This window comes from Carex rostrata, chromosome 6 (assembly GCF_964058835.1).
Source record: "Carex rostrata chromosome 6, lpCarRost1.2, whole genome shotgun sequence".
Classification (NCBI taxonomy): Eukaryota; Viridiplantae; Streptophyta; class Magnoliopsida; order Poales; family Cyperaceae; genus Carex; species Carex rostrata.
This window is the reverse complement of record NC_135923.1, coordinates 696,257-722,390: the sequence shown is the minus strand read 5'-3', so window position 1 is coordinate 722,390 and position 26,134 is coordinate 696,257. Positions and strand designations below refer to the sequence as shown.

Here is a 26,134-nt window from a genome sequence, read left to right as displayed (position 1 = left end):
CCACATTGTCCGTACTCCGCACAATCAACCTCCCGGCCAGCAACTCAGCAACCTGGAGCTCCTCTGAATATTGTGAAGTTCACACAGTTATATGTCAATTTTATATTGAATTGATAGTAACTAATATCAAATTCTAAACATAACACACATACTTGGAAGCTTTAATATTACATACAACAACAAAAATGTCACCAAAAATGCCCCACCCCCAAAATGAAGAAAATTACCCAAATGAAGGCAGTGATTGATCGGCCAATAGAGAAAAATATATTATATATAAGAAGCCCTATTTTTTTGGTTGAGTTGAAGAGGGCTACTGATAGAAAGGTAACCCTCGAAACCTTTAGACAAGCTACCCTCTACCACACAAAAGGAGTGTAGCACACAGCCTCGTAAATTGTGTCTGTTCGAATCTTCATACAAGTTGTGTTTCTGACGCTTCAATTGCACCGTGTCTTGTTGATATTCTGAAGAATCTGAGATCTCCATATCCTCTCCCTCTTGTGAATCATATTCAGGAGTTTTGCGCTTTGACCCAGGAAGTGTATTTAATCCTACAAAAGTAACCAAAAAACAACTAATGTCAGCTCATTGAGAAGTTAGAATATCACAGAAATTTATATTGTATTGTATTGGGAAATAAAACTAAAATTATTCTATCTTTTTTTTTCCCTCAGCACAATCTTTCCAAATTACACTTGTAATATTAGTGCAATGATCCCTCAATTATGATTTCCCCCCCTAAACATTACCCAGCTTAGTATTAAATTCAAGCTCAAACTAGTTCCGAATGGATGTGGAATACAAGGGATGGTCATTTAGCACGGATTGATCTTATTTGGACACACGGGTTTGCATCCAAAAAAGCCAAGGTGTTTGCAATAATGTAAAAATGCCGGGTGTAGTTCACAAAAGAAAAGAAATGTCCTTCAAGTTCCTATGCCTGTATAGTACTGTTTTTGCTTTATAACAGTTAAGTTTGTAAACTAGCAAACAAAGGTATCAAAAGGCCAAATTTACATATCTTAAATCCACATACTCCTACCTCATGAGTAGCCATAATTCAAGTCAATTGAAGACATCGATAGTACCATTCTTAAGCAAAATAAAATTACCAAAATCTCAAGAATACAGTTACAATTTCATTAAGCATTGAATAGTAATACTTCAACAAAAAAGGGTCCAGTCCACGTCAGAGCTTAGATTGCCAATTTTGTCTCTGACCTGGACAGGACCCATTGACCCAGTTCAAAAATACTATACTTTCTTTTATACTTTTAAGTGAAAATTTTGTACCCCAGGGTTTTAGGAGAGCAGAAGTAATTACCGTAGAAAGTATTAGAGATGCTACACTGGTTCTTAGGTTTGTTTTCGAAGCAGTGGGCATACTCACTGTGAATTATAAATTATCCAGTCAGTGACCTCAATTAGAAGAAAAAAATAATGCATTATTACATTTTCCTTAAAGGTGCCTTTCAAGTGTAGCCCTGCAAACTGGTAAGATTACAAGTTAACCATACAAAAACCACCTAGATATGACGTGAGCCCCTATAAGTAAAATAATCACAAGTCCTAACATCATACCATTACTTAGCCATCAAGGTCATTTAATCTAACCTAAAAACAATATAGCTTACCCTGGCATGACTTGCATTAAATGGTCAAAAGACTAATTTAATCCCGTAAGTAATTAACTCAACACTTTTCTCCATGCTCTTGGATATTTATTGATTTATTTTTTTAACTTCCTATTTTTCCTCCAAAAGCTATGGCTATCTTTGGCAAAAGCTACATGGATAACTCAATTTATCAACTCTTTTCTGAAAAATGGGGATGCAGAGACCATTTGATTTTCTCAATTTGTTACTGTCAGTGAACAATTTGAGTTATTGCCGTAATCAAATGGAAAATGTTGATATAAGTAGATGAATTAATGACCAGGATGTAAATGATATGGAAACACACAAATAAACACAATCTATGTGCTGTGTATATGCTTTAATGTCCGAATTTGCCTCAGATCCTTGATAACATCATAAATAACAAACCTGTGAATTTGCTCCACAAACTCGTCAATGAGAACTGGCCAGGCACCTACATATATTACATCAACGTTCAATATTTTCTATTGTAAAATATTTGGTGTGCTCTATTTAATATACCATGTGAAAATGGGTCTGGCCAAGCATAAGACATAGATATGAACTAACAACAAAATAGCTCGCATTGTGTTACCAGTTGTTAATGAGCTTTTGTACCACAGGCCTATAATTTTCTTATATAATCTCATGTTTACCAAGTGCTGCTCCTGGTATAGGGATGTAACAAAGTTAGTGAAAGGTAAATTGGAATTACCCTTAGGATCATAGCCCTTAAGATCCTCTGTAATACATCGGCTGAAGGCCAGGAGCTGCTGCCATGTGTCCTCTGATATGTTATGCTTCTGGTACTTCTGATATTTTTACAATATACAAATGTAAAAATCAATTTCATTTGGAATACAACATGTCTGGGTCCCCTCCCCCGCACCCCCAATTAATGGAAAAAGTATCTTCTACATCCAATTTGATTACTACTTGACCAAAATTTTCCTAGTAGAGCTTGTTGGAAACCCATGCTGGCAAAAAGTCTAACAACAACAACAACAACCAAGCCTTTAGTCCCAAACAAGTTGGGGTAGGCTAACAAATTTGTAAAGTCCACTGAAATAATTTACTGATGTAAGGCAACTCGTGACAACATCACCCTTAGTTATAATCTGACAATTAGAACCAAAAAAATAAAAAAAAATTAAGTACCTGAACAAATTCGCACCACTGGTCAAGTAATCTAAATCTGCCGTAAAGAACTATTCTCCAAGCCGACAGGGCTCGATGAACCGCTATATCAATCAAACAAATCATCTTTATTAGGATTCACGGGTTTCAACTTATCTGTGCATAAAAACTACAATAAACCTAAAAAATGGTATTACCAGAAACCAAAAACAAATTATTTCTGTATAAAAATCAAATAAAAATCTTACTGATGCTCTTCTGCCCATTTTCACGGCATAAGAAGAAGACAAAATCATAGAAGCAACTAAATTGCGAGTCTTCCTGTAAAATATTGTCAAGCTCAATAAAATTTCTAGAATTCAATTAAAAAAAGTGTACTTGAGCTTTTGCAAAAGACTAACCGATAAATTGAGGCAAGACATCAACTTCGTAACATCACTAACAGTTGTATCTCTGGATAATTTCATTTAGAATGTTAGCGGATGAATACAAGTAAGAAAATTTACAAATGAAAAAATGAATTCCCATTCAATATATTAACTAGCAATTTTGCAATAGTATTACAAAGAAAACGTCTGATTCTTTTATATAGTAAAAAAAGGAGTGCTGTAACCAAAGTTACTAAACATTTACCCACTACAAATTCATTAAAAGCTGAATGCATTTTAACAATGTTGATTCCTCAGATGGTACATTTGCAGGAGGAATAGTGCAGACTCTGACCATTGAAGAACCAAATGAACTACTCCAAAAAATAATAAAAAGACACGACTAAAAATATAGAGAGAAGGAGAGGAAGGAAACCTGGCTCTTCTTCTTTCATCAATTGATCTCAAAAGTAGAGACAAAGATTCCTTCATAACAGATGGGTTATGTCCCGAAATTATATCTATTTAAGAAAAAAAAAAACACAAAAAAGAAGTAAAAACCAGTAGGTCTAATTCCCTTTATCATTAATTTAAAAACAAAACAAGCATTCCTAACTTCCCACATTTATATTTTGTATCGCAATCAAAAGATGCAGGCTTAATAGTCTAAAGATTATTACTTACTGCTATAGCTAGACAGTGTTAAGTTCTCTAACTGCCTAAATATAACTTGCATATTATTGAGATCCAAGTACTAAATCAAATTCCATAAGAAGGAAAGGAAATAAATTGGCTAGCTTAAATTTATTTCATATAGGGAAAAAATGATGATGCTAAAGTCTAAACTCAAGTCATTGCATGAATTATGATTTTACAATAGACAACAACTTGAACTGTTCATGGAATTATAATTCCATAGAATCAGGGCAGCAGCAAAGTAAAATTAGTGTGAAGCCTACTGGTACTTAAGGTTCCAGAGTAATGTCACAGCCATTCTAGATGATTTTGTTGTGTTAGCCACCTTAAGTGATATTAACTTAATCAGTTATCATCATGCTAGGCAATTAGAGAAACAACACCTTAAGTGATATTAGCTTGTGTGATTTAGAACCATTCAAAGTTAAATTTGGTCAGAAATACCAAAATTGCAAGGTCCTTGGTGCAAAAGATGATTTTTTTGCAGAGGGGTTTTCAATCATGAAAAGAAAAGAAAAGAGAAGAGAAGAAGTAAATCTGACCGCAATAATTGTAGAAGATGTCAAAAATGTCGGAGCAATTGGGTCGAAGAACCTCCATGAATGGGTAATTTGAATTAGGCGAATCGATGAGGGAAACCCTAGGTTTTCAATCGGAGAATAGGAAGGGGTTTCTTTGCTTCCCTCTCAGTTGCTGAGAGAGAGAGAGAGAGAGGAGAGGGGAAAAGAGAAGAAGAGGTCGGATGGCAAGGTCACGTGGGAAGAATGAGAGAGTTTTAGGTGGGAGGTGCCAAGAAAAGAAAGGAAGGCAAGAAACAAGAAATAGCCGGTGAGAATAAACTATTCTTCAAATCGGATTATTCGGAATAATTTTGTTCTAATAAAAAAAAGTTAAAAAATAGGGAGTTCAATTTTTTTTTTGTTTTATTAAAATTGTCTGTTAAAAATGAAATTTAACTATATGATAAGATATAAATAGAAACTTGGCAATTTTAGCTTTTTAAATGTGTATTTCAAACATCTTATTGAAATTTAGAAGAAAAGAATTAGATAAATTGTAACCCAGATTTCTGTTTCAAAACTACATCAATAATGTTTTAGTAGATGATTAATCAAATATGATTAGATCTTCCATATCTCAACTCTGTCAAATTATATCTTAACGTTAACACACGCATAACCTCAGTCAGCGGTGAAGCCACCATATAATATTTTTCTTGATTTTGATTAAATCTGATTTTGAATTTGATGAAATTAATTAAAATAATTTAAATATATAAGTTGATTTTGTGTACTGGATTAACTCAAAACTTTTTTGCCCATCTGACTCAAATTCTAGCAACGCCACTGACCTCTGTTTGATTAGTTACCTTGAACTTTGATCAAACAAACCTTTTGTTAGTTCTAAGTTCTAACTGGGCTTTTGAAGTGCTTCAAAAGAATGTATAACGGGCCAAAAGTAACAATGCGGCCCAACCTCATTGGATCTATAAGTATAGTGATTAATTAATTAGACGTACGGATATTTGAATGAAATTGAAATTGGTGTGAGGCTCACGATATATTTATTTTTGCTCACGATATTGTTACGATCACAATGCACGTGTATAGTCGAATGAGAAAAAAAAAATGCAAAAACTATGAATAAATTAGTGTTTGGGAATAATTTTACGCTTCTCACGCGATTTCTCAAACCATTCTATATGAGTGTATATATAGAAGATGAATTATATCATTCTCTTAGTAAATTTGCATAACCTACATACAACATTTTAATATTTTATTATAATAAATTTTAGTCTTAATCTAAATTATTAAGTAATTTACAAGACACCTTTAATATTCGTACATATTTTAATCCAAATTCGAAATTTTGAGTTACTTTAGAAGATCCAAATTCATTTTCTGAGGTGAGCTAAAAGATTCAGTGATAATATTGATGAAATAAATTTATAAAAACAGTCATCAAATCTATACTTTATAGCAGTGTTGTAAAAAATGTCCGTTTAGACTGATTAATCAGCCGATTAGTAGTTAACGGTAACTAAATCATCACGGATTTTTCCGATTAATCAGCCGATTATTTTCAATTATAATCAATTGTGCACAATTATTCCCGATTAATCGTTTGATGATACCCTGTCCGTCCGATAACCGCATATAGTTATTTATAACACTGCCTTATAATTATAGTATCTCTCAAGTGAGAAAAAAAAAGGAATAAAAAACCCTATATTGATTATCTATTCTAATGCAGTTTGGTTATCCCAATGCATATTAGATGATCCAACACGAAATCCACCACCTCTCCCACTTCGAAAATATCTTCCGACAGAAAACCCTCGTAAACTCCAGAACATTCCCAAAAGAGACCACAACTACTCATCGAAGATCTTTTGTGATATACAACTCTGTACAACGGGTCACACAAATTTCAAGTAGAGTAAGGCTATCTCATGTGGTCCCCAATTGTAAAAATCCGCTACATCATTTATACTGACAGATAGTTTGTAGAATGTTAGGAATATCTGACGTGGCACTTATTTTGTCGTGTGAACCATTATCTGGGATCCACCTCAGAATCAGGGACTGAGCCGCAAAAATAATTAAATGAAGCCGATCTTTCCAATTCCGAGAAACGAGAGATTTCTCTCATACGCCCGGAGCAGATTCTACTAGCTGCGCCGCATAGGGTGAATTTGCAATTTAGTACCATATCAATTATCAAATATGCTTACTATATATATTTTTGAGATAATTTATATGTGTACTGATTGAGAAAGAAATAAATAATATAAATGAAAAATATAAAACAAATGTAATGCTAAATTTTTATAAATGATGCTAAAACTTAATTAATTGGTGATAATGAGTATTTATATTCTAACTATTAAATTCTTTAACATAGAATGTCAAAGTTGTCTTAATCTCTAAGTATAACATTTTTTAGTCTTTTATATAACTAAGAACATTTTATGACGTAATATTTAATATTACATCTGTGGTAACTTTTTTTTTTTTTTTACAAATTTTCAATGAACTCGTGCTAATTCAGACACAATTTTTTTTTTGAACTCGTATTGAAATTCATATAACAAAAATGGCTTAAATGTTTATTTTGTTTTTTCTGAACTCATATTAAAATTTATAAATGTTCGATACAATATTTTCTTATTCATTCTGACTTCTGCGCCGAATAACAGCTCTTTAGTTTCTCAATTCAATGCTCCGTGCGCAGCCAACTATTCTGCGGTACTACCGCTTTGTTTCCTGGAGTGATTGTCCTCTGAGATACCTTTACACGTGCGTGCTTACGTGTACGGTGTCTATTCAGAGATAGCGCGGGGCCAGTGTTATTTGTGATTCGAGATTCGTGCAGAACTTATCTTAACGATTGTCAAAGTTAGAGATATCTCAGAGGAAGCGGAATTTTGTTTGGTGGACCCAGAAGCACCACATAAGCTAAAATCCTCTGCAACAAAGCAAGTTCCAGCGTAAATCAGATACCTACGAACTCATCAAGATTCGTGCTGTCCGCCGAGTTACAGTTGCATCTAGAGAGATCTGATGATACTTGGTCCGTCAAGCGTTTGACTGGTGCAGACACCAAGTACAGCCGACTTACGAGAGAATTCGAGTAAAATCAAATCAGATCCCCTAAAGTAGCCCAAAGCTTATCTTTAGATCCGGACCGTTCGATCAGAATCTGTAAGAATATTAAAGGACCTTTGATTGGACACGATTCTGATGGGACGGTTGAGATCCAAACTCAAAATTTGAGTTACTTTAGGGGATCTGGACCCGAGTAAGATTGGGATGAAAAATAAAATAATAAAAAAAGTAAATAGAGATAAATTATACAAATTATGGAGCTTCTCGATTGTTCCACAGAGTTCAGTTGCCTTCGCACAGTTCGCCCCACTTATAAACCCCTTTTTTCTCTCTCCATTTTTCATATCAAACTCCCAAAATAATAAAAAGAATCCTGGAATCAAACCCTCTTTTTTTCTTCTTCTCAATTTTCTCTTTCGAATCTGAGTATTCATTCGATCAATGGCTGAGCAAGAGAACGCAAGCCCAAGGTTCAGCCTCTTCCCGATCATCCTAGGCATGCTCGAACCAACCTCTGATCAGGAGTCACCAGAGCGGTTCGTGTTGCTTAACCCATTCACCCAAAGCATGGTGGTTCTACACGGTGGCGCTGGTATAGTCTCGGCGGTGTTTGGAGGCGCCACGACTGAATCTGTTACTGGTGGGTCTCCTCCAGCGTCTAAGGCGTCTATTGAAGCGCTCAAAATTGTTAAGAAAGAAGAAACAGAAAACGAAGAAGCAGAGTGTGTGGTTTGCCTGGAGAAGCTATTTGAGAAGGAGAAAGAAGAGGTAGTAGTGAAGGAGATGCCATGTGGGCACAGGTACCATGGTGAGTGCATAGAGAAGTGGTTACACATGCATGGATCATGCCCTATGTGTAGATATAATATGCCAGAAGAGGAAGGAGAAGGGAAGAAAAGGGAGGAGGAAAGGGAAGAAGGTACTGGTAATGGTAATGGTGTTTGGGTTAGGATTTCATTTGAGAGAAGGGATGAAGGAGCAGGGGATCAGAGAAGGTCAGAGTCAGATTAGGGTATTCTAGTTTGGTTTTGAGTGAATTTAGGTTGGTTGGGTTTAGATTTTTCAATTTCTTCTTTTAAATTTTCTTTTTAGTTCTGTGAATTCTTTAGATTCTTTTCTGGTTTTATGATGAGTTGGGATGTAGATAATGACAGTAATGATGAAAGGCTTATATCAAAAGAGTTAAGCGTTTCTTTGGATAAGATGTGTATTTTGATCTGATTTTTGTTTGATTGCATATTATCCATTTTGATTTTTTTTTTATACTGTTAATAAATTATGAAGAAGGGAGAGGTTGAAACTCGAAGTTTTCAATTCTTAATTCATTCATGACTGAAGATGCACCAAATTCTCTCACTGAAATTGGTATCCAGTACCCAACTTACCAGTATCAGCAAATCCAAAACTGAAGCGTCAGTCACTAGCTAGCACATCATTATTTAGGCCTGCTAAATGAACAAGACGGCCCGTGGACAAATGGGCCGAGCAGTTAATTTTTGAATGTTGGACGAGCTGTGGTCCTAACAGAGCCCAAAGTTCGGTTCAGGTTCAAATTATATTTTTTATGGGAACCGAACAGAACCGGTTCGGTTCAGGTTCAGGTTCGGTTCAGGTTCAAATCAAATTAAAAATTTATTTTGAACAAAATATTTGGTTGTTCAACTTATACATCAATAATCAAGTTAATACTTGTCTTATTAATTAAAATTCTATTTCTTAACTCAGTATGTACTTCAGATGATCATCAAATTATTTGATCCATTCGATTTATAACTTGTCTTATTAGAAGTGCTTGTGAACGGTAGGTATGATCAAAATGGTGCGCGCAAGCTGTTCGTCAAGCTTAAGCGCTTGTTTTTATATAAGCTGAATAACTTAATTAATGGAATAGGTAAATTGAGTAAATTAATTGAAAGACGGTTTCCAAATTAATTAAATTCAATAATTAAATTAGCTGAAGGCTATTTGTCAGGGCTGAGATTTTCTCTGTACTTTCCTAGAAACTTCCTTAATTTAATTTCCAGTAGAAAATGCGTTGAAAGAGACCCAAGAATATAATAGTTAGTTTCTTCCATTCACTTTCCTAATATATGGAACTTTTCCTGAGTATCATTAGTATATATAAACCAAACCAACTGCTTCATTTTCATTCACAACTTATAGAAACCAATCTAGCTAGAAATTACAAAAATCCTCTTTTCAAACGCCAACAAATCTCTTTTCACCTCTCTCTCTCTCTCTCTAAACCAAAGAGTACCAACAATGGAGAAGCTTTTTAATCTCCTCCTTTCACCTCTCTATTTGCAAGACTCAATACTCTTTTTATTTACCTCCATCGTTCTCAATTTAACCTTCATGTTTCTTGACAAATTCTTCCCAAAGTACCTTGCCTCTTATATATCTTTCTTTACATCTTATGATCACTTCCCTTCATGCCAACAGTACCTTTTTCTCCAAGAAGGAAACATCAACTACGACACGAAAATTAATGAAACGCCCCACAAACAAGACATTGGAATAAAGAGAAGGGAAGTCGGATTCGTAATGACAGATATTGGTATATCAGCTTTGAGCCAAGAAGGAGATGAAATAAGGGATTTTATGAGCCATGAGGAATTCTCTACATTGTTCGATCAAACAGAGCCCGGTTTACATGAAGTCGAGGAGGCTTTCTCCATTTTTGATCAAAATAGAGATGGATTCATCGATGCAAAAGAGTTGCAGATGGTGCTGATCAACCTTGGATAAGAGAAGGCACCAATGTTGATGCATGCCAATCTATGATTGACAAATATGATCGCAACCGGAAAGGAAAAATCGATCAAACTGATTTCTTCAAACTCGTCGAATCTGCTCTCCTTTGAGATTTATATATCATCAGGGTTCCTAGTTCAGCTTTTTTCATAGCCGTTTTGACTGTTTCGTTGAATTAGGGTCTTGATACAGTCGATTTCGCTGATTTGCTGCGTGAGAACACGGAAATTGCTCATTACCATTGCTATTTGGAGATCAAAAGAGGCAAAATTATAAGCATGCATGTCAGTCCAAGCTTTTCTACTGCCAGAATTGAATTAAGGTTTTTTCCGGGAAGCAATGACAATGACGGTGTTCCTTCGGGGTTGCCGCCTTCATTCCTTCAATGATTTTTCATCAAAAGCTTCAAAGCAGAGATGATTTATATCACTTGATTATGTCTGCTGTTAACACCAAGCAACAAAGCAGGATCAAAATTGGGGTTTTCTCTATGAACCCTTCAGGATGGATTTCTTGTTTCTTTTTATTTTATTTTCTCAAGAGATAATTCATTTTCTGCATGTAAATATTCTTAATCTCAAATCAAATTAAATATTCTTTCTTTTTATTTTATTTTCTCAAGAGCCCAAAGTTCGGAAAATACACGGTGTCATCCGATCCCTCCTCATATTTGAAACACTCGATACTCTGGAGTAATCATATACATACCGGTATAATCTTCGGACAAAATGAAATTCTATCCCAAATGGGAATCATTTTGAAATACTAATCGAATGTTCCGTTTTTTTAATTTATATCCAAAAATTAAATTAAATATAAAAAAGTAACCAAATTAAGACGGAATGTTGAATAATACCCAAACCGGTTAGCGGGTAACCGGATTTTGTGAAAATCACCGGTTAACAGTTGACCGGAATTTTGAAAATGTCCGGTTATCCATCAACCGTAAATATCCAAATTGTTCGGTTAACGAATAACCGGGTATTGGTCCGGTTAACGGAAGAGCAGAAAGTTTTTCTTTTTTTTTGGCGCGTGGAGGGACCTCTGCTGGGGCGTCGACGTGTGGCGTGCCCGTGAGTGCACTGTAGACTCGTTGAGTCTTCTTCTGCTAAGCGGTACGGGATTTAATCAGGGAAGTTTTGGCAGTGGGTAGAAAGAAGCAGAGGGTTGCGAAAAGAAGAGAAGAGGAGGAGGAAAAGGCAGAAGGTTTCAGCATTGTATCAGGTTTTTTATTTTATTTAGAGAATATTAAAATAGTTAATGATATTGTTAATTAGAATAGTTTAAGAATATATTGCTTCGATTGTTTAGAATTATTTGGAATATTGTTTAGAATTATTTGGAATATTGTTTAGATTAGTTAGAATTATTTGGAATATTGTTTAAGATTGTTAGGAAAATTATTAGAATAATTAATTGGAATATTATTTGGAAATAACAAAAATGCATGTGTAATATGCCAAAAATGCATGTCTAATAATTATTTGGAATATTAATTGAAATTTATTTGGAATATTTATTTTGAATATTGTTTGGAATATTGAAAGATTGTTTAGAATTTATTTGGAATTATGTTTTGATTATTTTGAAATGGTTTAGTTAAGTTTAGAAAATTTTAAAATAGTACCCCGAATAATTTAGAAAAGTTCCAAAATAGTGTAAAATAATTTAGGAAGTTCCAAAATAGTGTAGAATAATTTAGAAAATTTTAAAGTGGTGCCCGAATAATTTAGAAGCTTTCAAAGTAGTGTAGAATATTTTAGAAAAGTTTCACAATGGTTTAGAATAATTTGTAAAATCCCAAAATTATGAAAAAAAATTTAGAAAGTTGCTAAATAGTGTAGAATAATTTAAAAAAAATTTAAAATGATGCCCGAATAATTTAGAAAGTTTTAAAATGGTTTAGAGTAATTTGTAAAATTTCAAAATGGTGAAAAATAATTTAGAAAGTTGTAAAATAGTGTAGAATAATTTAGAAAATTTTAAAATGGTGCCCGAATAATTTAGAAAGTTTCAAAATAGTCGAGAATAATTTATAAATAATATTCCAAATAGTCTAGAATAAATTAGAAAATTTTAAAATAGTGTAAAATAGTTTGAAATAGTGTAGAATAATTTAGAAAATTTTAAGATGGTGCCCGAATAATTTAGAAAATGCCAAAATAGTCTAGAATAGCGTAGAAAGTTCCAAAATAGTTTATAGTAATTTGTAAAATTCTAAAATGGTTAAGAATAATGTTGAAAACTCCAAAATAATGTCTGAATAATTAGAAAGTTCAAAAATTGTGAATTTTAATTAAGACAATGTGAAATTGTTGTCCGAATAATTTAGAAAATTGCAAATTGGTCATGAAACGTTTTAGAATGATTTAGGTAATCTGAATTGGTTTAGAAATAATTAGAAACATCCAAAACGGTTTTGATTAGTTTAAAAATTTCAAAAATAATTAATTAACTTTGAATTAATTTTGTAGCATGGCAGACGAAATGAATGATGAAATAGATATGGTGCAGGATACATTTAGTGATCTGTTGTGGATACCGCACAGCAGTCACAGAGTGTGTCATGCTTCTGAGGAGGTAAGCAATCAGTTATTTCTTTTATTTACTTGTTCAAAAATATATTTTGGTTTTAATTGATAATTTTCATTAACCGGATGTAGAAAAAAGAGGTTATAAACGTGAAGCACTACCGTTGCCAGACCGCGTACCACGTTGCATACGCGCCATTCTTGATTCGATTGGGTTTATACCAGATCGCAGTCATGCCTCACAAAAAAATTGATGCGGCGCTGATACACGGACTCGTGGAGCGGTGGCGTCCTGAGACACACACCTTTCATCTTCCCTTCGGAGAGATGACATGTATTAACTTGAGAACTACTTTAAATAAATATGTTCTTCGTGATAATTTACTGATAATTAAAATGAAGAATTTATATTTTTTTTATTTGATAAACTACAGTTACTTTAGAGGACGTGAGCTGTTTATGGGGTTTGCCCATTACGGGAGTCCCAGTGACGGGGAGTACAGACGGTAGGAACGCAAAAGGCCGGCTCTTCGAGTTGTTAGGAATCAAAGAGCATGAGCAGAGTAAACTTATGAAAAAACGAGGGCCTGAGGGAAATGAAAGAAGCATGGAGTTGACTTTCCTGAAATCTAAGTTTCGTGAACGATTTGAGGAGCTACCGGCTGATCGCGACGATCAAACGCTGAAGTGGTAACTAACTAACTAACTAACTAACTAACTAACTATATATATATATATATATATATATATATATATATATATATATATAAATTTATTCGTGCTTTAGCCTATCAATAATGTACTCACATTGTCTTAAATTTTTCTAGGTATGTCCGTGCATATATCTTGGACCTGATGTTGTCCAGTTTGTTCCCAGACAGTAGCGGGGACGGGATACCATTGTGGTATCTCGATCTAATTGTGAATTTGGACCAGCTGGTACCGTATAATTGGGGTGGAGCCGTTCTTGCATATCTGTATCGACATCTATGTGTCGCTACCGAGCCCGATAGAGGATCTATGCATGGGCCGGTGATGCTTCTGCAGCACTGGTCGTGGACCCGCTTTCCAGTTCTTCGGCCTGAGCCTCAAACTAAAAACTGGGAACCTACCTGGGGCGCTCCAACGCTTGATACATGCGTATCTTTTGCATACAAATGGTGTGGTCCACACAAATACGTGTCATCTTCCCACTTCAAGACATAGGGTGCACGTATCCCGCGGGGCCAGTTTCAGAGTTTGACGGAGGATCATGTGAATTGGGAGCCGTACGGGAGGGTCTACAGCAAGTTTCCGACAGTGACCCAGCAGGGAAGGGTATGTTTCAATCTAGTTATTTATTTAGTTATATGTTACCGTATTTATAAATTATAACTCACATCATTGATAAATTTATCAGCCCTACTACTTATATCGCGGTCCACTGATATTTTATTGGATCATTGAGCATACCTATCCGGATCGCTGCATGCGCCAATTCGGATTGTTTCAAGAGATTCTGGTGCCACAACCACCGAATAGGCACACGCATGTTGAGTTGCACAAGTAAGGTTTACTCACCGTCATTTTCCTTATTTATGTTAGTTACCTTTGGGTGTTAAGTTCTTATAAAATTATGAACAGGTTGATATTGGGCTCAAAGAAGAACGAGTCCTGGGCCACAAGACACGTGACATACGTTCAGTTGGCTACTGCATATGAGGCGCAAGTAATCAGAGAAGGTCGCTTGTTTGAGCAAAATGACCTTCCACGTTATCGAAAGTGGTACCAGAAGAGATGTATGGCATCTGTCTATCTGTTTAGTCAGCACGTGGAAGGAATGGATCGTGTGAATTGGCTCCCCAGAGTAGAGCATGGACCGAGTGGATACATTCCCAGCGGACCACTTGTCACTCGAACTGTAAATATTTTTATTTTCTATCCTCGTTGATTAAGTTATTTGAAAACTCATAATTGCTAAAATTGAAACTGTTTGTGTACAGGCATTGACTGGGATTGGAGAGTTGGCGCACGGCGTCAAGATGTTCTTAACCAAGGGGTGGCGAAAGCTTGGTAAAAAACTGATGAGGACAGGCTGGCGTCTCTGCTGTGATACAGGTTTTGGTCCACGTGCCCGGCAAATGATGGATGAGGCGGGGATTCCAGAAAACTGGGAAGCGATCCCATCGGACGAGCCTACTCTTATTAGGGTGTATCCATATCCAGAACCGCCTAGATTCGAAGGCCCAGATCCTTTTAAGGGTTGGTTATACGACGACACCGAATGGAAAAAGTACATCCCATCAGAAGCATTTGCACCGGTAAATCCATCACATCCAGTCGCAGCCCCCGGACAGGTAATTTGTAATTTTACTTAAAAAAAATTGTTTGTAAACTACAACTTATCAAACTAAATTCTAATTATAAGTATCTCAGGCTCAGGGGACGCAAGCTTGGAATCCGGACAATCTGGTTCATGACGTTGATCTCAGACAGGTATGTTTTCGTTTAGAACAAGTATTTTTTTATGAATTACAATTATTTTTTTAGGAATTAAAGCTGTGTATGAATTGCAGGTGAATCAGGATCAGGGTGGACACAATCTGTCTTGGGAGGATTATCAGAGGCAGGGAATAGGCACAGGCACCATAGAAGAGTTGCTGGATTTGCAGGAGCAGGAGGAAATCGAGATTTGCTGGATTAGCAGCCTACCTTGGTACCGTCCCGACATGAAACATGCATCGAGACTAATCACTGGTCTGAGGAATGGTATCGCTCCAATACACGCTCCAAATGCCCATGCCGCTCTGTGGAAGTGCCTATTAGTTTCTTTGTCAATCGGGGTCGACAGCACACAGTACTTAGTTCCTGGATTCGTTCTTTTGATGGCTTCCAATAGTGGAATAAGCAAGTTGTACGAGTTCTCCCAACTCCCAAACAAATTTGTAATAGCAAGCTCACGGCCTCTCCATAATTTGTTGTACTTGGGGGTTACCTTATTATATTTCTGCATGACGATATCTCGGATATGATCTATAGGAGAGCACACATCCCTTCTAATGGTCTTATCAATCACAAGGGCAACCATCTCTGTTGTAAGCTGACAATGATCAGTACGTGTTGCCGATACTGTGCACGTGTGAGGATATGCTTGTTTCGTAATAATCCAAGATTCTGAAAGACCGTTCTGCTTCACGCATACCTTAAATTTACAAAATTTATCTCTGCACACCACCTCGTAACGTCTAGGTTCGCTTCTAAGGACCTTGCACTCACAATTCTTATCAAGATGGAACTCATTGATTGCTATCCTTAGAGCCGTTTTCGACTCATAAACTACACCCTTAGCCAATGGATTATCGAATGTTTTTTTAGAGCTGCCAAAAAAACGACATCCGCAGGCTGAAAACCGGATATGTCATTGAAACTATCAACCGGATGTGTCATACTTTCCCGATCAGTTATCGGGTACTGTGCTTGACGGGTATGTGTTTGACGGTACTGTGAAGGTGACTGGCTGGGCGGTTCAATATCATCATCCGAACCCGATGACTCACCTGAGAGCATCTCATCTCCACTCTCCAAACTATCAGAATCAATTACATCCACAGGGACATGCGAATAATCACGTACCTGTCTACGGACCCGACTGGTACTGGGTCGGGATGTGCTTGGTACATCCACAGAGTTTCGACTTGTACTGTGTCGGGGTATAACTGGTAGATCCACAGAGTTGCTACCGATACTGGGTCGGGGTCTCACTGGTATATCCACAGAGTGCCGACCGGTACTAGGTCGGGATCTAACTGGTATTGGGTCGGGATCCACAGGATTCCGACTGGTACTGGGTCGGGATCGAGGTTCAGGAATCTAATTGGTATAGTTCGGTTCCAATTCTACATATAACTCCAGAATCGGTAATATTTGTGAAAATGAGGACACAATTCCTAAAATCATTTCGAACGATTGTTGGTTTATTATAGGTATTAACTGATGGTCACATCCCCCATCGGTAGACATATTAAACCTGGCTTGGATTTCCAGATTTGCTTGACTAACATTATACCCAACCAATTTATAAATCTCATTCCGAAGATAATCAAAGTTGTGGTTCACGGTTAGCGGTAATGAGTATTTAGCTCGGGTACTGTAAAATACCCCATCATCATTGTATTGGATTTCTCCTCCAATATAAATTTTCACACAAATAGTTCTATCCATTTTTAGTTTCAATTGGTCTGGCAATTCAAAAAATAACAACATATAAGTAATTAAAAATTGTCCGGACCTCTGAAAATTATTCTATATTATTTTACAATTTTCTAAATTATTCTAGCCCATTTTGAATATTCCTAACTTATTCTGCACCATTTTGCAATATCCTTAACTATTTTCGAATTTTATAAAATATTCTAAACCATTTTGGAATGTTTGAAAAAATTCTAAATTATTTGGACAATATCCTGAACCAGTTGAAATGAACTAATTAATTATATTACAAATTAAAATTAAAATAAAAAATAAACTATTTTTAGTCCAAACAATATATGCAATTAACCTATTTTTAGTTTTGATTGGTACAAATCATAAATAATTACAAATTAATGGTAAAAAATTACCTTTTTCTTTTTTATCTTCCTTTATCTTTGCCTGAGTGTCTTCCTTTCTCTTCGTCTGAGTGTGATCGTGTGCTTCATATATGTAGCAAATTACAAAACCGGTTAGAAGAAATAATAATTAACATAATTTCAAAAAAAGATAGATAGTTAAAAGATAAAATAATTAACATAATTTTTTATTTATTGATAGAGCAAGTAATATTTGTTTACTGATTTATTTTTGTATGGATAATTGTAATTGATTGATCAGTTCTAAACAAATAAATTCTAAACAATCTAAACAATATTCCAAATAACTCTAAATAATATTTCAAAAAATTCTAAACAATTATATTTCAAAAATTTATAAAAATTTCGACATAATTTGCATACAAAGAAATGGAGGAGAAATCTTTATTATATTTCAAAAATCAATAGTTAAAAAAATAATAACTTAATTACTTAATTATAAAAAAAAACTTACTTTCTTCCTTTCATTTTTCTCGACTCTGATTCTTCAGAGTAAACTATGAGATCTATCTGCGGGTTATATAACCGAGTGATAAGAGATTTGCGCTATTCCATTAACCGGTTATTGAGTGAATTTCCGGGGCACTGTTAACCGAACACAAAACCGGTTAATAAATAACCGTGCATATATCACCGGAAATGTTTTAATTTTTCCGGTTAGCCTTTCACCGGAAAGATTACTATTTTCCGGTTATTAGAAGACCCGGTTGGGTACTTTTGAAAAAAAATTATAAAACTGGTTAAAATCCGTAATTTATTATTAATTTTGGATATTTATAAAAAATTCGGCGAATGTTATTATCTATCGCTCGTACGGATTTTCACCTTTCTGAAATGAAAAACAAAATTCATATATGAGATTAAAATACATGAAAATTACTGTTCGCACAGAATATATGCTACAAAGTTTCAGTATAGCAAGCTATACCTTTTAAACCTTTGTTACACTCTGTCAAATCAGATAGCAAGTGCACTATCCTATCGATGAGTATGCTCAGGTATCGATCCACAGGGACGGAAGAAAATGACCGGACTCGTCTTAAAATTACTTGAGATTCTAGAAGTGAGAAAAATTGGTTTGATTTAATCCTAACAATTCTACTGATTTATGACAAGTTTAAAAGACAATAAAAAGAATTAAAGTTGTTTTCAAATGATAAAAAGGCGTTTCCAGGGTTCAGATTTCATTTCTGTTCTGCCCCGAGGCATACGGCCCGTATGGGAATCCATACGGCCCGTAGGGGACCCCGAGTTAATGCTGCAGCTACTGTTTTCTGTGTTGATACTAATGTTTAGGGTTTCTATCGACCAGATCTAGATACCTAACCTCAACTTTCGCATTTTGGCCTAGTACCCGATTACCGGACTCAAATACTTCCCTCTTAGATGCGTTAAACCTCAACTTTCGCATTTTGGCCTAATTTATCTAAGTTACTTGTTGGTTTACTAAAAGTATCCAAGGACTTTCGCCTCAAGGAAAGTTTCACCTTTCGGGTACTCCTTGGTTTCACCCTACTTCATATACTTTATTCGGTTGGATTAAACGTCATAGACTTGGCTCCTAACACTTAGATGTGCGCATTCATCTAACGGGATGACTAATCAATTCAAGCAAGCACAAATAAAGCAATCAAAATACTACTCAACAAAGTAAAAACAAAGCATTCAACACAAAATCCAAGTAGCATGCAAACAAAACCAAACTAGAAACTACATCTTAACCCTAGAAACAAAGTAAATTAGCTACTCATGTTCATAAGATAACACAAATAACAGAAAGTAAAAGAGTTCATGACAAAACAGTGGAAAATCTGAAGATCCGTTGCAAACTCGCGTTTTTCACTTCTCTTCCTCTTCTCCTCTCTTGTCTTTTGCTCCAAGAAAGCTTGTCCCCGTTCCAGTGGTGAATCCCCCCTTTTTTGGTGAGGAAATATCTCATTTAATGCCCTGGATCGCGTGTGCAGAGGCTTCCTTTTCGGCCTCCTTGATTTCAGCTGATTTCAGATCCTGCTGGATTTTTCCGATTTAGCACCCTACGGCCCGTAGGGGACCCATACGGCCCGTAGGGCTGTGTTTTGTCTTGGAGACTATGTGCCTCTGTTGTGGAATCTTCTGTGTGGTTGGGCAGATCCCGTACGGCCCGTAGGGTATGTCATACAGGCCGTATGAAAAATTGTCAGATCCAGTTTTTCGCCCTTTTTCCTGCAAAATACCAAACAAAACATAGCAGTACCACATTTCTTCGAAATATAAGTAAAAAGTCCACATTTATAGGCTTTAAAACACAGGTTTAAGTATAAATTAGGGCTATAAATTAGACATAATATGGAGATATCAAATTCCCCCAAGCTTGAACTTTGCTTGTCCTCAAGCAAAAATTCTAACTTAGGTGTGATTCTGGTTGTTGGACTTACCTAAATGCAAGTTAATCCACTAAGAGGAAAATTTGCATGGTCTTGCGTTCGTTAGAAACCTATTAGAGTCATTTTGGATAGTGATTTGGTTTCCTTTGGTCCATTTTGATTCACCCCACAATTCAATCAATCAAAACCCCATATTCAAGAATGTATTGCTATTTGTAAGCACCAAGTAATCAAACGCATCAATAGTTCATTTTCTACCAAGTTTATGCCCTCATTTGTAGTGATTTGTTTTTCTTTGATACCCCCCCCAAGCTTGAAACAAGCTTAGGTCAGAAAGTCGCGGACTACATGTGTTGACATGTGCAAAGATTTTTTTTATTTTTTGGGAGACGAGCTCAAAGGCGCCCTTAATGGACTTATTGCCAGTACTCTTATTTTCTCCATCTTTTTCTCTTTTTTTTTATATATATATTTTAATTTGTTTGCACATATCATGAATACACATATCCAATGGTATTCTCTCATACCAATGGATATCCCAACCTTTCTATTGTTTTCAAATCTCATTTCTCTATTTTTACAAGGCACAGTTCGGTTTTAAATGCTTTCTTGGTACAATTCAATTCTCAGCTCTACAAAGTCCCAAAACAAACTATCATATACAGTTCTTTCAACCAAATGTGTGGTTACTTCCAATTTCACAAATTCAACCATCTCTCAATCAAAATTTCTCAATTTGGTCCCTAATTCACGCAATTCACACAAATTAATCCTCGAAACATGCAAACACAAAAACAAAAAGAACAAAACTACATGCAACTAAACAAATCAACTAATCACCCCCCCAAGCTTAGTCTGAGCATTGTCCTCAATGCTTCAAGACATGCAAGCAAGTAAACTAAGATAAAAAGATAAAAGCTGGGGTAGTGAAAACAAACCTGATCAGTAGTCATAGGAGGGGTCGAAGCGCCAGTCACGAAACTGGTCCTCAATGTCACCAAGGCGCTGAGCATAATCAAACATGTGGCCACTGATCTCATCCAAGCGCTCGCCGTGAATGTCCGTCTGCTGCTGGATAGCTGTGATGTGACGGCCCTGCTCCAGCTGAGTATCCCTGATGTCCCTCATGATGGAGTAGATATCCCTAAGAGTAGGGTCAGCCAGGTGTGGGGGTGCAGACTGTGATGGTGGTGGCTGGGTAGAAGAGCTGGGTGCATCAGAGGTCGGTGGTGGAGGAGCTGTGATCAACCAGGTGGATGGGTCATGTGGTGAGATTGAGGGGCCAAATGGTAACCTGCGTGAGGCACCATTCTCAAAGCGCCAATCATAGAGGTCCTGGTGACCCGCTGGGCCACGGGAGATAGAGATGAATAGGCCCTGGCGGTAGCTGTCAGCATCCATAATGGTGGGACCGGTGCATGGCTCTCTACCCGGTATTGCTCCTAATCCAAGCTTTCGCTTAATAAGCTCAACATAGGCCCCTATTTTGATCTTGCCACCACTCTTCTTGTTTTCGCGCTGCTGGATCCAGTGCTGGACCATGAGAAGGGCTAGGTCCGGAGACTCGGTGTCTGGACGGAGCATAGTGTCCATAAGCATGAGATCACAAGTGTTGGCGCGGTTCAGAGTCTCTCCTCGCGCAAAGATGGTAGAAGCGAGGGCGCGCTGGATGATACGGAGAACGGGGTGAGGGATGAAGCGGGCTCGGTATTCTGAACTAGCCGATCTAGGGCAGCCAGTGATCATGCCCCAGAAGGTATCCCTATCCCATCCCTCACGGAAACTGAGGGTGTCAGAAGTGGGCTCTCGTCGGAAACTGAACCACTCGCGAAGAGTAGGAAAATAGACTCGGTGAGTGCTATTGCACAGCCGGAATTTGATGAAGGGGACATCTTGATTGTCCCTCTTAAGCTCGAGAGAAGAGAGAAATTCCTTGGTGTCCATTGCGTAGGCTGGGAGGCGAAGGTTCCAAAAATCCATGCCAAATCCAACTCCAGCAGTTAGGAGGACGAAATCATCCTCCACTCCAAAACTGTGGAGTGTGCCTAGGTCGACCATTGCTGTGTTCTCAAACTTCTTCTTTTGGAGATTGATGAAGTTTTCGTACATCCGACGAGTGGGCATCTCAAAATACCGTTCCGCAAAGCGGTTGGATCGGTCGGTGTATTCACCAGAGTGGGTTTGGTCAGAGCCAGAGTCATATGGCTCAGGGACTGGATGGGGTGGTGGTTGTGGTGTTCGGTCTTGGCGGCTCTTTCTGCGGTGTTCACTAGACATGGCTGTCAGGTACCTCTGGTACGGCCTGTAAGGTTGTGGGTACGGCCTGTAAGGTTATGGTAGAGTTGGTTGTGGTTCTCGGCAGGGATTGTCTACGGGCTGTAAGGGTTGGTGTACAGGCCGTATGGTCTTGGTGGTTTTTGTTGGGGTTTGGGTTTCGACTGGTGGATTGACAGTGGTGGCCGAGAGATCGGAGGAGAAGGTGGAAAAACAAAGAAAAATGGTAGAAAATGAGTAAAAATAGAAAAGGAGAAAGGTAAGGGTGCTTACCTTGGAGAAGAAGGAGGGGAGGCGGCCGGCGGGTGAGTGTGGTGGAAAAAAAATGGCGAGAGAGAGACGGCGGCGGTCGGGTCAGCGTGGAGAACGGCGCGGGTCCTTTCTGCAGTGGCGAGATCGGGCGGCTAGTGGCGGAGGCGAGCGGAGGAGAAGGTGGCGGCGGCTAGGGTTTAGGGGTACGGCTTCTCGTGCGGCCCGTAGGAGGAAGACGACAAGGTGGGGTTTGGTGGGTCAGGGTTTGTCGGGTACTGTCAGGAGGGGGGGTATAAAAAGGTAGACGGGTGAGTTGAAGGGACGCGAAGAGAGAGAGTCGCGACTCTTGGGTGTCCGCGCCGAATAGATACCCTACGGCCTGTAAGGAAACTGGTACGGGCCGTATGAACGCCCAGAATTGTATTTTTCTCCTATCTGATCTGGTTTGAAAGATAACTAAAAATCGAAGAATCAGAATTAAACTAATACGAAATTAAACATGCAAAAACTGAAACTAAAATAAAAGAAATGACTAAACCAAATAAAAATAAATTAAAAAGTGCTTGGGTTGCCTCCCAAGAAGCGCTTGTTTTAGGTCCTTAGCTAGACCACCTTGCAAATTAAGTTTCAATCGGAGCGGGGTCAGAAAGAAACTGAACGCTCCGCTCATTCATCAGGTGGTCAGCAACGTAATGCTTGAGGCGCTGACCATTCACCTTGAAGGTACCACTTTCCGTGCTCCAGATATCGACTGCTCCAAAAGGATACACTTTCTTCACTTGAAATGGGCCGGACCACCTTGACTTGAGTTTACCTGGAAAAATTCTCAATCTAGAATTAAACAAAAGTACAAGATCTCCCTCTTTGAATTGGCGAGGCGAAATGCGTTGGTCATGCAATCGCTTCGTCTTTTCCTTGTAAAACCTAGCATTCTCATACGCATGCAGCCTCATTTCCTCCAACTCATGTAAGTCGAGGACACGTTTTTCTCCAGCTGCAAGTAGGTCCATGTTGATTGCTCTTGTGGCCCAGAATGCCTTGTGCTCAATTTCAACAGGGAGGTGGCACGACTTTCCATACACCAGCTTGTAAGGACTCATGCCAATTGGTGTCTTGAATGCAGTGCGGTAGGCCCAAAGTGCATCATGCAGCTTGAAAGCCCAATCCTTCCTTGTCCTTGCCACCGTTTTCTCTAAAATCGACTTGATTTCCCTGTTAGAAATCTCGGCTTGGCCATTAGTTTGAGGATGGTAAGAAGTGGATACCTTATGAGTCACCCCATGTCGGCTCAAGAGACTGTTGAATTGTCGATTGACGAAGTGCTTGCCTCCGTCACTGATAACAGCTCGAGGTACCCCGAAACGAGGGAAAATGATCTCATTGAAAAGCCTTTTCACAGAATTCGAGTCAGCCTTGCGGCATGCCATTGCCTCTACCCACTTCGACACATAGTCTACTGCCACCAAAATATACTCATTCCCTCGAGAGGAAGGGAATGGACCCATGAAATCAATGCCCCAAACATCAAAAATCTCTACCTCTAGGATAAAGTTGAGAGGCATTTCACTTCGTCTCGTCATGTTTCCGGTTCTTTGGCACCTGTCACAAGCTAGAACAAAAGATCTTGCATCTTTGAAAAGAGAGGGCCAAAAGAAACCAGATTGTAATACCTTGGCAGTAGTCTTGGAGTATGAAGAGTGTCCTCCATAAGCGGATGAGTGGCAATGTGCAAGAATAGAACTTGTTTCCTCGTGTGGAACACAGCGTCGGTATATACCATCAATTCCAATCTTGAAGAGGTAGGGCTCATCCCAAAAGTAGTACTTGGCATCAGACTTGAGTTTCTTCTTCTGCTGGTGGGACATTGTGCCAGGCAAATCTCCAGAGACCAGGTAATTCGCGATGTCGGCATACCAGGGAGCTTGCTGTTTGCTCTGGTTGGTCTGCGTACGGCCTGTATGGAAGTGCGTACGGGCCGTATGCTGAATCATACAGACCGTATGAACTTCTGTACGGCCTGTATAGATGTCCTCCAGGTCAGAACTGAATGCGAGGAGCTGTTCATCGGGGAATGAGTCATTGATCGGGAGTTCGATTGTGGTGTCCTCTTCCCAACGAAGCCGGGACAGATGATCCGCCACAGAGTTCTCGACTCCTTTCTTATCTCTTACCTCAAGATCAAACTCCTGCAAAAGAAGAATCCATCTTATTAGCCTTGGTTTTGCATCTTTTTTAGTCAAAAGGTACCTTAGTGCAGCATGATCGGTGTAGACCACTATCTTCGAGCCCACCAAATATGATCTGAATTTGTCAAGGGCGAAAACAATGGCGAGAAGCTCCTTCTCGGTTGTGGTGTAGTTCATTTGGGCCGGATCTAACACCTTGCTAGCATAATAGATAGCACATGGCTTCTTGTCCTTCCGCTGCCCCAGAACTGCCCCAACTGCATAGTCACTTGCATCGCACATCAACTCAAACGGTAGTGACCAATCGGGTGGCTGTAAGATAGGTGCAGAGATAAGGGCTTCCTTTAAACTGCAAAAAGACTTGACACAATCATCATTAAAAACAAAATCAGAATCTTTAATAAGTAGATTGGTTAATGGTTTCGCAATTTTCGAGAAATCCTTTATGAAACGGCGATAAAAACCTGCATGTCCGAGAAAACTTCGAACCCCCTTGACATTTGTTGGGATTTCGAGTTTCTCAATTACCTCAATTTTTGCTTTGTCAACCTCAATCCCCCTTGAGGTGACAACATGTCCCAAGACTACTCCTTCTTGAACCATGAAATGACATTTTTCCCAATTGAGGATTAAATTCACTTCTTCACATCTCTGCAAAATCTTACACAAATTAGCCAAACAAGAATCAAAACAAGTACCATATACAGAAAAATCATCCATAAAAATTTCAACTTCCTTCTCAATAAAATTAGAAAAAATAGCCATCATGGCTCTCTGAAAAGTCGCAGGTGCATTGCAAAGACCAAAGGGCATTCTACGGTATGCATAGGTACCGTATGGGCATGTGAATGTGGTCTTCTCTTGGTCCTGCGGATTAATGGGAATCTGAAAGAAACCTGAATAACCATCAAGATAACAAAAATATGAGTGATTAGCAAGCCTTTCAAGGAGTTGATGAACAAATGGCAAGGGAAAGTGATCTTTGCGTGTAGCCGCGTTGAGCTTCCGGTAGTCAATGCACATCCTCCAACCGGTTGCAACGCGTGTTTGGATCATCTCATCTTTTTCATTCTTCACCACTGTTGCTCCTCCTTTCTTGGGAACCACATGGACGGGGCTCACCCATTTGCTGTCAGAAATCGGGTAGATAATACCTGCTTCATAAAGTTTTAAAATTTCTTTCTTTACTACCTCTTTCAGATTTGGGTTGAGCCGTCTTTGGTGTTCAACTGAAGGCTTGTGGTCATCCTCTAGCAAGATCCTGTGTGTGCAAATGGTTGGATCGATCCCCTTCAAGTCCTTGATAGAATATCCAATCGCGCCTTTGTGGGTTCTCAACTTCTCCATGAGCTTGGCGGTTTGGTCAGGGGTCAATCCTGCATTTACAATAACAGGACATTTCTTTTCTGAATCAAGGAATTCATACCTGAGAGAGGCTGGGAGAGGTTTTAATTCGGGAGTGATCTGCTCTGTCTGGCTGGTCGTACGGTCCGTATGATCTGGGTACGGGCCGTATGCTTCAGCTTCAGGTTGAGCCTTCGTTTCCTTCTCAATCTCTAGCTTCTCTGTTTGAAATTCCTCTGGTCTACGGCCCGTATGATCTGGGTACGGCCCGTATGGATATCCTTCCAGACAGACAGGTACTGCGTCTGCCGTGTAAATCGTCTCAAGCTCGCTTGTTTTATCCTGCAAATCAGATAAAAAATCGAAATGAT

General features: G+C 38.1%; 2 protein-coding genes across 2 annotated transcripts; one reads left to right on the top strand and one right to left on the bottom strand.

Annotated features, from left to right (window-relative positions):
* Positions 1–92: 92 nt before the first annotated feature.
* Positions 93–4,621, bottom strand: AAR3 (defective in cullin neddylation protein (DUF298)). Its single transcript, XM_078303940.1, has 9 exons — positions 4,384–4,621; positions 3,582–3,666; positions 3,179–3,230; positions 3,026–3,098; positions 2,799–2,881; positions 2,356–2,452; positions 2,049–2,094; positions 1,328–1,392; positions 93–554 (listed from the first exon to the last, which is right to left on the bottom strand). The coding sequence occupies exons 1-9, from the start codon at positions 4,439–4,441 to the stop codon at positions 271–273; spliced, it is 843 nt and encodes a 280-aa protein (XP_078160066.1). The 5' UTR covers positions 4,442–4,621; the 3' UTR covers positions 93–270.
* Positions 4,622–7,734: 3,113 nt separating this feature from the next.
* Positions 7,735–8,654, top strand: LOC144556080 (RING/U-box superfamily protein). The gene has a single exon (XM_078304578.1). It carries the CDS (start codon positions 7,894–7,896, stop codon positions 8,461–8,463), a length of 570 nt encoding a protein of 189 aa, XP_078160704.1. The 5' UTR covers positions 7,735–7,893; the 3' UTR covers positions 8,464–8,654.
* Positions 8,655–26,134: the final 17,480 nt, after the last annotated feature.

Bases quoted from the DNA above. Each gene is read 5' to 3' on its own strand.
- AAR3 (XM_078303940.1), bottom strand. From the start codon at position 4,441: ATGGAGGTTCTTCGACCCAATTGCTCCGACATTTTTGACATCTTCTAC. The intron at 3,099-3,178 runs GTTAGTCTTTTG...AATATTTTACAG, and splicing joins TGTCTTGCCTCAATTTATCG to GAAGACTCGCAATTTAGTTG. The intron at 2,882-3,025 runs GTAAGATTTTTA...TGATTGATATAG, and splicing joins AAATGGGCAGAAGAGCATCA to CGGTTCATCGAGCCCTGTCG.
- LOC144556080 (XM_078304578.1), top strand. From the start codon at position 7,894: ATGGCTGAGCAAGAGAACGCAAGCCCAAGGTTCAGCCTCTTCCCGATC.